Source organism: Misgurnus anguillicaudatus, chromosome 2, assembly GCF_027580225.2.
Source record: "Misgurnus anguillicaudatus chromosome 2, ASM2758022v2, whole genome shotgun sequence".
Classification (NCBI taxonomy): Eukaryota; Metazoa; Chordata; class Actinopteri; order Cypriniformes; family Cobitidae; genus Misgurnus; species Misgurnus anguillicaudatus.
Window position 1 is genome coordinate 9,011,452 of NC_073338.2, and position 12,021 is coordinate 9,023,472.

General features: G+C 38.7%; 1 protein-coding gene across 3 annotated transcripts in view; it reads right to left on the reverse strand.

Annotated features, from left to right (window-relative positions):
* Window positions 1–4,231: 4,231 nt before the first annotated feature.
* Window positions 4,232–12,021, reverse strand: part of LOC129441627 (uncharacterized) — a 30,802-nt gene continuing 23,012 nt past the window's right edge. For 2 of the 3 annotated variants that reach the window (XM_055201276.2, XM_073872367.1), the window contains exons 23-27: window positions 5,776–5,859; window positions 5,536–5,682; window positions 5,173–5,331; window positions 4,899–4,997; window positions 4,232–4,811 (exon numbers count right to left, since the gene is read on the reverse strand). In XM_055201276.2, the coding sequence (XP_055057251.2) occupies window positions 4,688–4,811; window positions 4,899–4,997; window positions 5,173–5,331; window positions 5,536–5,682; window positions 5,776–5,859 (613 nt within the window). In that variant the 3' untranslated portion in view covers window positions 4,232–4,687. The remainder of the gene's footprint in view (window positions 4,812–4,898; window positions 4,998–5,172; window positions 5,332–5,535; window positions 5,683–5,775; window positions 5,860–12,021) is intronic. The other variant, XM_073872369.1, reaches the window with a different exon arrangement.

Here is a 12,021-nt window from a genome sequence, read left to right on the forward strand (position 1 = left end):
GGTGGCATCTGAGTCTTGGATCCACATGGTGTGCCTGAGGGCTTGGTCCGTGTAGGTCGGGCAAGCTTGACGAGGTTCTTGGGGGAAACAACAGAGGGCAGAGTTAGAGGGTTGAGGGGAAACAGGAAATGGGAAAGGTTAGGTTGAGTCTGAAACAGAGGGTGGTCCAAGGCTCTTTGGGACAGGAGAAGAGCAGCTGGATGGCATTGAGATAGTGACGGAGGACCAGGAGGAAGGGCAAGGTGATGAGGGTGTGGCAGACGGTGAAGACAAAACAAGAACCAAAAACAGGGGGCGCTGTTGCTGGCTTATCATTAACATTTTGAACATTTGTGCAGTTCTATCAAGCCCCTAGTCCACCTAGATTGCTGGCAGTGATCTTGAGGTAGGCAAAAAGAAGAACACTAGGGTACCGTCAGAGGTGAGGGAGATTTCCATAAATGTTTATACTCTGGTGTCTGAGGTGTGCATTGCCTCCTTGCTTGTGTGCTAGAGCAATGGATTTTCAACCATGTTGTAATATACTTTCTTGGCTCAAAAAGTCTTACAGGGGGTCCGTTAATGCTAATCATCATCAAATTACTTACATTAGACAACAACAGTGTAGTTCTTTTGTTTGTACATATAATATTCATTAGACTGAAGCCCCTTTCACACTTAGCTGTGCTGCAAGGGATGGTCTGGATGCATCGCATGAGTGGTTTTATGCTTTCGGGCTCACTGTCTCACTGGGTGCTCAAGGAAATCTCTCATACCATTAACTGCTTGCTTTTCACAAAGTTTAAACAGTCTGCACAGTCGTTTCACTTGTGCTTCACCATGCCTTCTCCAGGTGTTGATGGCCAGTTGCCTGTATCTAGAATGCTGAGATCATGAAGCATTTCACCTTCAAATGCTTTCCATTTGATTCCAGGGGAACTGATCGAAAATGTCCCAAAGATTGTGCTGTCAGTGCCTCCTCTAATTTCTCTGATGGCATGTCTTTGAATGATGTCAGCACTCTAATTGTGCATTTTCGAAGCTGGTCTGCCTTTAACAGTGTGACTGAATGTGCCTGGAGTTGCTCAGACAGGTTTGAAAGTTCAGACAGTGCATCATACATGAGTCCAAGGTCACACAGGAGTTCCTTGCTTTGCATACAACATGCCAGGCCTCTGTAGGTTTGTCTTTCTTAGCTGTTTCTTGTTTGGTATCCTGCAGCATTTTCAAAGTGTCTGTTAAGTGCTTCATATGATCTCCACACAGCCTTTACAGAACAGAAACTGCTGGCCACCCATCGTGTACTTAAAACTCTGCCAATTTTCATTTCTTGTGAGCCAACTTCTTGCGCTGCTTCCAGAAGCTCACAATACATTTTTATTGGACTTACTGTAGAGATTGTGGATCTTCTCCATGAATGCTTTGAAGTGGTTGACTGCATGAACCTCATCCACAGCATTAGATACTGCCAGTTCCAAATGGTGGCTCAAGCAGTGCCATGTAAAGGGGTACCTTGCAGTCAGCCTGGTCAACATAACACTGGCTCCATCAGAAACAAATGAGACCCAGTTTATCTGAAGCCACTCTTCACTGAAGCCTGGAGTGTCCAAACAGTTAAGTAGAGCTTGTTCTATATCCTCTGCCCTTTGGCTCTCCAGCTCAACCAGCTCCAGAAAAACAAATTCAGGTGTAGCTCCATCGAATGAGGCCTTAATGTTGACAATCATGGCAGATTTGTGGCTGAGAGATGTAGCCTCATAAATGAGAACAGACGCACAATACTGTCAACAATTTTTTTCTGCATCTTTTTTGCTATGTGTTCCACAATTTTTGTGGAATGGTACCTAGAGTGCAGACTAGTGCCCATGTTGACACCATTTTTTTTCCTGAAGCTCAGTCAAATTGTCATGGTCAGTGAAAGCTCGGTTCATATTTGCAAGACAGTATGCTGTTCTAAATACAGCATGTGTCTCAGCCAAAACAGTCTCTGACACAGTTCTCATCAAATTTCCAAATAAATCCTGTTCACCCTTTTTAGTGAGCTCTTCGGCTATTTCATGCGCCCTGGGCGTCTCATGTCATCTTATCTTGTTCCTTAAAGAGGCCAGAGATGTTGATCTGCTGGTGTTTGAGGACTGTATCTTAAAGTTTACCCACTCATTAGACATAGACACTCTTTTTTCTGTGAGGCTGCCAGTTGATTTTTTGCACTGCAAACAGCACAACCTGGAAGTAAACAAAACCATGACTAATTAGCATCATCATAAGTTTGTATCTACACTCACCTGAAGGATTATTAGGAACACCATACTAATACTGTGAATGACCCCCTTTCGCCTTCAGAACTGCATTAATTCTATGTGGCATTGATTCAACAAGGTGCTGAAAGCATTCTTTAGAAATGTTGGTCCATATTGATAGGATAGCATCTTGCAGTTGATTGAGATATGTGGGATGCACATCCAGGGCACGAAGCTCCCGTTCCCCCGGGGGCCATTTTAGTACAGTGAACTCATTGTCATGTTCAAGAAACCAATTTGAAATGATTCAAGCTTTGCGACATGTGGTCAAGGTGGTCATAAAGGGATGGACATGGTCAGAAACAATGCTCACGTAGGCCGTGGCATTTAAACAATGCCCAATTGGCACTAAGGGGCCTAAAGTGTGCCAAGAAAACATCCCCCACACCATTACACCAGCAGCCTGCACAGTGGTAACAAGGCATGATGGATCCATGTTCTCATTTTGTTTACGCCAAATTCTGACTCTACCATCTCAATGTCTCAACAGAAATCGAGACTCATCAGACCAGGCAACATTTTTCCAGTCTTCAACTGTCCACAATTTTGGTGAGCTCGTCCAAATTGTAGCCTCTTTTTCCTATTTGTAGTGGAGATGAGTGGTACCCGGTGGGGTCTTCTGCTGTTGTAGCCCATCCGCCTCAAGGTTGTGCGTGTTGTGGCTTCACAAATGCTTTGTTGCATACCTCGGTTGTAACATGTGGTTATTTCAGTCAAAGTTACTCTTCTATCAGCTTGACCACAAATATTTTATAAAGAGTGTCTGAATTTTAAATTATGCAAATCTATGAGTTTGACATCCTATATCCATTTGTTGCACATGTCATTATGCACAATTGATTAATCTTTTTGGGTAGCCTATCTTATAGAATTATTCAAGGAGGTTGATTCCTTTTACTTCATTTAAAGTTTGAATTAACAAGAAAAGGTACAACACACAGTACTGTATCATTAACATGTCTAATAAATTAGCAATAGAGATTCCCTATGCTGGTCAGCAGCTAAAACAATCGTAAGGTTTGATTTGTGTAATCAAAATACATAAATGTATTAAACTATACAATGAGTTATATCCAGTGTTGTCCAGTAAACATACTGTAATTAGATGAGTGACATACATACTTTAGTCCTTAACACGTTTCTAGTCTTCTATTAAGTTTCCTCGACGTGGGCACCATTATTACCTATCTCTCTCTCTCTCACGCTCTCTCTCGTCTCTACAATGTCAAATGATCCTGTGTGAAAGCGCGTTCTTGAAGTTCCTGAGTTTTTTTCGCTCGAGTTGCATTACTTGCGCGAAGACGCGTTTAAAAGGAAAAGCGCTTGTTTCCGCGGCAATTGCGCCGCCAAATTCGCGTCATTTGCATCGCCCCGTGCGAGGACGCGTCTGATTGCGTCTTTGCATTGACCTTGTATGTAATCTACTCGCGCAAATCGTTGAACTTGCTTTGGTGAGTCTGCCCCATAATGAATGGAAACACATAATTTCCTTCGCGTCAGTACACACGCACAAGCGCAGTGGGTCCCCTGGCACGAGCAGAGGAGACCTTCAGCCGATGTGCCGGAGCTTAGCCCCGGACGGCCCCGGCCCAATTTAAACCCTGGTTGTGCGTAAAAATCCCAGTAACTGAGCAGATTGTGAAATACTCAGACCGGCCCTTCTGGCACCAACAACCATGCCACGCTAAAAATTGCTTAAATCACCTTTCTTTCCAATCTGACATTCAGTTTGGAGTTCAGGAGATTGTCTTGATGAGGACCACACCCCTAAATGCACTGAAGCAATTGTCATGTGATTGGTTGATATATGTCATGTGATAAGATAATTGCATTGAGAAATTTAACAGGTGTTTCTAATAATCCTTTAGGTGAGTGTACATGACAGGGGGAATCTTCTCAACCACCACCAATGTGCAGCATCCAACCGGATGATAATAAAATGTAACTGGACATCAACTGTAGATTTTCTTTATTTCATTATCAAACAGAAATCAATTTGATCCACATTTTCATCATGATTTTTGCATTTCACGTCATAATTTTATCAGTAGGTTCAGGACTGGCCCTTGAAACGATAATCACATTTAATCACATGTACGTATCACTTTTTATCAATCTTTGTGTTGATGTAATTCTTTATTTGTAACACACACTCAGTAAAAACACATGACTCTGTATATATATAATACAAGAACTGTATCAGCTTAAGCTATCAATACTGAATCACTGAATCTGGGTGCATGTGCAGTTTTTTAGTGTTATGTAACTCATGGAACTGAGCTTTCTGCTGCCACCCAGTGGTGTCATCACATTAACAATTCCTGTGCTTATTTAAACCAAGTATTTGTTTCAATTTGAGATTTTTCTTCTTCCAAAATCATCCCAAATCTTTAAAATCAGTCTGTTTCTTACTCAAGGTCAAATTCATCACATTCAATGTCTCCATCAAATTCACTTTCATCTTTCAGCACATTTGTTGAGAGAGAGTTCTTACAGAAGGTGAGTTCCACTTTCTCACTGCAGGATGATTTTCTGGAGAGAAAAACAAACCAAAACTATATAACTATTGAATGACAGTATGTTAATTCTTATGTTTAAATAAGGTTTATATATACAGACCCTGTAATCATTATCATGCAGTCTGAATCCATCTGAGAGTTCTGCAGAAGTGCCACATGCTCTTCCAACACCAAACCAGCATCTTCTATACAATTACATCTGAAACAAAATTAATATACACTGTATATATACACACATATCATAGAGAAATACATAAAGTGCAATCAATTGTGCCTTGTAAAATATGTTTTACAGCCCAGCTGACGTTATTTTATTAAAGAGAATACTTCATAAACTGTGCTCTATAGCAATCAAACATCTGATCTCTGATCACCTGATCTCCTGAAGACCTGGACAACCTTCAGCAAATGACAAAATCCTTTTCACCCACATCTCTGTTAGATTGCCAATGTACACAGCCACCTTCTGGAGATCAGGAACAGAGAACAAGATGGCCATCAAATCATCCACATACTCTTCATGCTCTTCACTGCTGGATTACATGCAAAAAAAGGGACATCATTAGAGTTGTATGGTTATTTTAAATGAACACTGACAGCCAAAGCTGTTGCACATTATATTACATATGCATATTAAATACATGCAGTATTTGAACCGCATAGAGAAGAAAGCAAGCAATTGAAGAGCAAAACTTTATGTGTAGGTGTTTAATGATGAGTTATTATTCAAGCCTCACTTCGCCTTTAAACCTTTAAGTAAGTCCAGGGTTTGAAGGAGTTCATGTCCATCCAGTTTGAGAATTGTTGAACATGGTGATGTAAATGAAATGAATGATGGTATTGTTCTGATCTTTTTGTGTGCTGCCGAAATGTCAATAGTGACCCTTAAAAAGATTCACAAAGTCACAGTTTAAATAGTTTATAAGATGTGTTTTATACTGCTGTTGAAACACTGATGAGAGTCAGAACAAACTTACATGGAGTCTGTGATGTTTTTGGTGATGTTGATAGAGGAACAAACATTAAGGTCGCTCTCTCTCCTGTTATACTCAACCTGCAAACTGAAAAGAGAGACATACTAGACATACTGTACATAATATTTTGTCCAAAGCGACTTACAAATGAGGTAACAATAGAAGCAATTATAGCAACACAAGAACAGCCATATATAAATGTGCAGTATGTCTAATGTGCCGATAATATTATCATAAATTAGGGGCCAAGCCCGCAGGGCGGCAGGCCACTATTGCGTTTGATGGTTTTCTTATTATTATTATTATTATTATTATTATTATATTTCTTCTTCCCCAATGGGAGTCTATGGCAGCCCTATGAACCGTACATAGGAAAATGAAACAAATTTGGCACACTTGTAGTGGTGGTCCTAAATAGTCATGTGACCAACTATGGGGTCTCTAGCATTAACTCTATAGCGCCACCAACACTTCAAAAATTCAATATTCAAATGGTTATAACTGTAGAATCATTTGGTCAACAAAAACTCTACCTACTACATCTGAATCCTCTCCTCACGCTCATTACAATGACCACCTTACATTAAGACTCCACCCATTACAGTAGCGGCCATTTTGAAAAGTACAGTATTTCGTTTTTTCGCTACTACTTTTGCAGCGTTCATTGCATTGTTACGCAATTTGGCACAGAGAATCTTTGGACCGAGCCGCAGAGAAATGACCGAACAGAATTTTGATTTTTATCTTTGTTCAAAAGTAATAATTGCGTACATTTATTGATGTCGACCCAAAATTCGTTCTGAGTCATTATCTCGGTCATTCTTTGATCAATTGAAATGAAACTTGGTACCCTTCATTAGGACCATGAACGGTGGTACCATGCCAAATTTGAGGACAGCGCCACCTATGGGTCATGAGATATGAAAAATGGATAATTTTGCCCATAACTATTGAAATGTTTGATAGAAAATTATGATCTTAGTGTCTATGGATTCCTTGGCTCATGACCAATCTGTCGATATATATTTTGCCGGAAATGACCAAACCGCCTGTCCACTATTTTGAATTTTGCTTTAAATTGGGATAACTATTATTCTATATAATGTATCGGCACAAAAATCGGTAGGAAGCATCGGTATGATGTCCTGAAGGTACTTGGGAAATCTGAAGACAGCGCCACCTAGGGTTCATAAACTATATAAAACAGCCCATAACTTCTGAAAACTTTGTCTGATATTCATTTTCTTTGTGAATTTATATTCACTGGTTTAAGTCGATTGCAACGATGTCTCATTTGTCAGTTTTCAACATTCTGTTCATATCTTATTTCATAGCATATGTGAAGTAGTTTTTTCGCTACTACTTTTGCAAATTAAGTCTATTTTATGCCAGGCTCTGCTCACATAAACTTTGGAGCAATCCGCACAGAAATGACCAAACACATTTTTTATATTCTCTGCCATTCCCGAGAAATACCTGTCCAAAGTTGACTGTCCCTGTGACATTGTCTCTTCGTCATATTAAATTATTATGACTGCATTATAACATGTTGTGCATTCCTATACAACATGTTTTTCTTGACTTAAACTTTAACTCTTCTCACTTAAACTATCTGATTCTCATATAAATTGTAATTTTGTTATTTCTGCTCTGCAATGTCATGTCTGCACCTTCCTTCCTCCATTTGAATGCTTGCAGCTCTGAAAACCTTGGCTAGCTACACTGCCTGTGTAGCTCAGTCTATTAAATCGCATGCATCAAAACTCAGAGGTTAAGGGTTCGAATCCCGTCTGATGCATGTGTTATGTTTTTCTATTAATATTTGTTGTTTTGAGTTTATTCTCACCTATTATTCTCAACCAGTCTGTTTTCCATGTTCTGCACGGCTTGCAATTTGGTGGCCAAGCATCATCACCAGTTCAAAAATGCAGTAGCGGCCATTTTGAAAAGTACAGTAATCAGTTTTTTTAGGGGCCAAGCCCGCAGGGCGGCAGGCCACTATTGCGTTTGATGGTTTTCTTATTATTATTATTATTATTATTATTATTATATTTCTTCTTCCCCAATGGGAGTCTATGGCAGCCCTATGAACCGTACATAGGAAAATGAAACAAATTTGGCACACTTGTAGTGGTGGTCCTAAATAGTCATGTGACCAACTATGGGGTCTCTAGCATTAACTCTATAGCGCCACCAACACTTCAAAAATTCAATATTCAAATGGTTATAACTGTAGAATCATTTGATCAACAAAAACTCTACCTATTACATCTGATTCCTCTCCTCACGCTCTTTACAATGACCACCTTACATTAAGACTCCACCCATTACAGTAGCGGCCATTTTGAAAAGTACAGTATTTTGCTTTTTCGCTACTACTTTTGCAGCGTTCATTGCATTGTTACGCAATTTGGCACAGAGAATCTTTGGACCGAGCCGCAGAGAAATGACCGAACAGAATTTTGATTTTTATCTTTGTTCAAAAGTAATAACTGCATACATTTATCGATGTCGACCCAAAATTCGTTCTGAGTCATTATCTCGGTCATTCTTTGATCAATTGAAATGAAACTTGGTACCCTTCATAAGGACCATGAACTGGGGTACCATGCCAAATTTGAGGACAGCGCCACCTATGGGTCATGAGATATGAAAAATGGCTATTTTTGCCCATAACTCTTGAAATGTTTGATAGAAAATTATGATCTTAGTGTCTATGGATTCCTTGGCTCATGACTAATCTGTCGATATATATTATGCCGGAAATGACCAAACCGCCTGTCCACTATTTTGAATTTGGTTTTAAATTGGGATAACTATTATTCTATATAATGTATCGGCACAAAAATCGGTAGGAAGCATCGGTATGATGTCCTGAAGGTACCTGGAAAATCTGAAGACAGCGCCACCTAGGGTTCATAAACTATATAAAACAGCCCATAACTTCTGAAAACTTTGTCTGATATTCATTTTCTTTGTGAATTTTTATTCACTGGTTTATGTCGATTGCAACGATATCTCATTTGTCAGTTTTCAACATTCTGTTCATATCTTATTTCATAGCATATGTGCAGTCGTTTTTTCGCTACTACTTTTGCAAATTAAGTCTTTTTTATGCCAGGCTCTGCTCACATAAACTTTGAAGCAATCCACACAGAAATGACCAAACACATTTTTGATATTCTCTGCCATTCCCGAGAAATACCTGTCCAAAGTTGACTGTCCCTGTGACATTGTCTCTTCGTCATATTAAATTATTATGACTGTATTGTAACATGTTGTGCATTCCTATACAAACATGTTTTTCTTGAATTAAACTTTAACTCTTCTCACTTAAACTATCTGATTCTCATATAAATTGTAATTTTGTTATTTCTGCTCTGCAATGTCATGTCTGCACCTTCTTTCCTCCATTTGAATGCTTGCAGCTCTGAAAACCTTGGCTAGCTACACTGCCTGTGTAGCTCAGTCTATTAAATCGCATGCATCAAAACTCAGAGGTTAAGGGTTTGAATCCCATCTGATGCATGTGTTATGTTTTTCTATTAATATTTGTTTTGAGTTTATTCTCACCTATTATTCTCAACCAGTCTGTTTTCCATGTTCTGCACGGCCTGCAATTTGGTGGCCAAGCATCATCACCAGTTCAAAAATGCAGTAGCGGCCATTTTGAAAAGTAGAGTATTCAGTTTTTTTGCTACTACTTTTGCAGTGTTTGTTTAATTGTTACACAATTTGGCTCAGATTATCTTTGGACCGAGCCACATAGAAATGACCAAACAGAATTTTGATATTTATCTTTGTTCAAAAGTAATTCATTTGTCAACAGGAATAACTTTTAAACCATTTAATCAACTAAACTTCTATGGAGAATATTTGATGGGGTATTCTATGCCTTCCCAGTAGCTCAACCAAATGCGTGATGGGCATGAAATCCAGAGGTTGCGGGTTCAAATCCAGCGTAGGGCAACAATTAAAATGGTTGACAAATTTCTGTCATGTAGAGTCAAATGTTCGAACAGGTTTGACTACCTACAGGGGATTTAAAAAAATATTCTGTTCTTTGATAAAAATCTCTCCAAACTTGAACATACACATTGTCACTACAGCAATCTAGCTTAAGCAGCTAGCTGTATGTATGTGGTCTCCCCTGTAGCTCAACCAGATGAATGACACGTGTGAAACCTGGAGATCATGGGTTCAAATCCTGGCTAGGGCAGCAATTGAAGTCTCTTACTTTAGAGTCAAAAGCTTTAATTCATGATTTGTATTTTACTTTATTAGTTTTACAGGTTTTATTTCATTTGTGCTCTTTTGGTTTAAGTCTCAGGTGTAACATGTATGATGCTTTGGTGGTTCAATTGTTTTCTAGGTCAGCATTGGACTAATTTTTATTTTTTCATTATGTTCATTCTCATCTGAGTCCTGTGTGCTGATAGTTCCCATACATATCTGCTACATTGCATTCTTCAATTGCATGTCCTTTCAGCTTCGTTGCGTGTTGCAGGACCATTGTTGCTTGGCCCCGTATCGCTGTCTACAGCTATATTTCACTTTGTTTTCAGAGTGTTTTTTTTATTTAGTCCCTGAGTGTGGTATCAACCTAAACTTTAACATTCACACAAGTTAACCTTACACAGTTAATTCCTAAATGAAATGTAACTTTTTATCTCAATGTCTGGACTTTTTAGCTGAAGCATTGAAGGAGTTTATCTTACCAGATGCAGTGTTTCCTCTAGGATTTTTTTCAGCTATGGCGGCAGGGGGCGCCCATGATGATTATAAATGTACATTATTATTTTTTTTATGTAGAATATAGGCTACAGTAAAGTAACATGTTTTTTTTTATAATTTTCATGCTGTCATTTACTTTTCCTTATATTTATAGCATATTGCTTTTCTTTGTTTTGATCTAAACTGTATTTTCTTAAAAAAAACATAGTTACGTACGTATAGTTCGGATATTTCATTGTAGTTTTAATGTAGTGTGCATCGTAAATTCGTTCGTCGTCGTGTTTAGCATTACAGAGCTGTTGCAAAGTCATGCAGTCCTGTTTGATAATCCGCACCGCTGTGATTGACAGAACAACCGACCAGTTATCCGACATCAGCAGCAATTTAATTTCACACCCGTACCATTTGACATAAAGACTGTGACCGACAACGCAAATTGCGCAGTTAAATATAAACCTTTAACGGTCTTCAGACATATCTTAAACACAAATAAGCACGGGGCCATTTAAAAACGAGTCGAATTTTGGTCTTGGATGTTGGGGATGTTAGACCCGCATTTTACTCTTGTCTATTGAGTCCCGACCTGCATCTACAACGCAAATGACACCCGAATAGTCTATTATTACACCCGTTAGATCAAATATTATGGGGTTCACCCGCGGGTACCTCGACCCTGCTGTTTCGTCTGAAAACAGATAAAACAGTCTCACCGTCTGCCTCAAGTTTCTATTACCAACGTTCTTCTCTTCCACGGGAATAATAAGTTTCCTTACAAACAGATTCGACTATTAATGTCTTGCAGTCGCATATAAGTAGTATTCAGTATTTAGCCTTTTGTGTTTGGACAAATATCATATCATTCAATGTGAAACTTTGTGAGGGTCGATCTAAAGCACAGAAGATTGACTGACAGCTGAGCGGTCAGCAGCGCGCTACTGCGCTTATAGCCTATATTCTGAATAACTAATGACCAGATAAGTTGATAATATGAGTACAGTGATTCCAAATGAATGTCCAAAAAACTCGTAATCTGTTAAATCAAACGTTTAATAATGTCTTTCTTTTCTCGCAGCCCTGCGCTGTGTTGGTGTAGATATGCGCCGGTGAACATCATATGCCTGATGACCTTGCAGCTTAAATTACCCTAAATTTATAGTCATAAAGATAAAAGTAAAACAACATTCGAAACTTCAAATGATGTATTTTTATTTGTGTAAACTCACAATAAGGAGAAAACCTTGTGCTTATTTAAAATCATTAAAAACATGACGTGCTTTCTTCTGCTTTGGTTTTAGAGCGCGTCACAAAAAAAGAACAGAAACTTTTTTATTCGTTTTGTCAATTTAATAATTGAATAATTATTTAAGTGCAACATATTTCGTATAGGCTTATTTATTTTATTATTATTTCTCAAAACAGAGACGTAGCTTAATCATCCTCTGTTGATTTAAATCTATTTGTGCATGAAACTAAACCCATGGGGGAAATGATGATATTTTAGGAGATTTATTTATA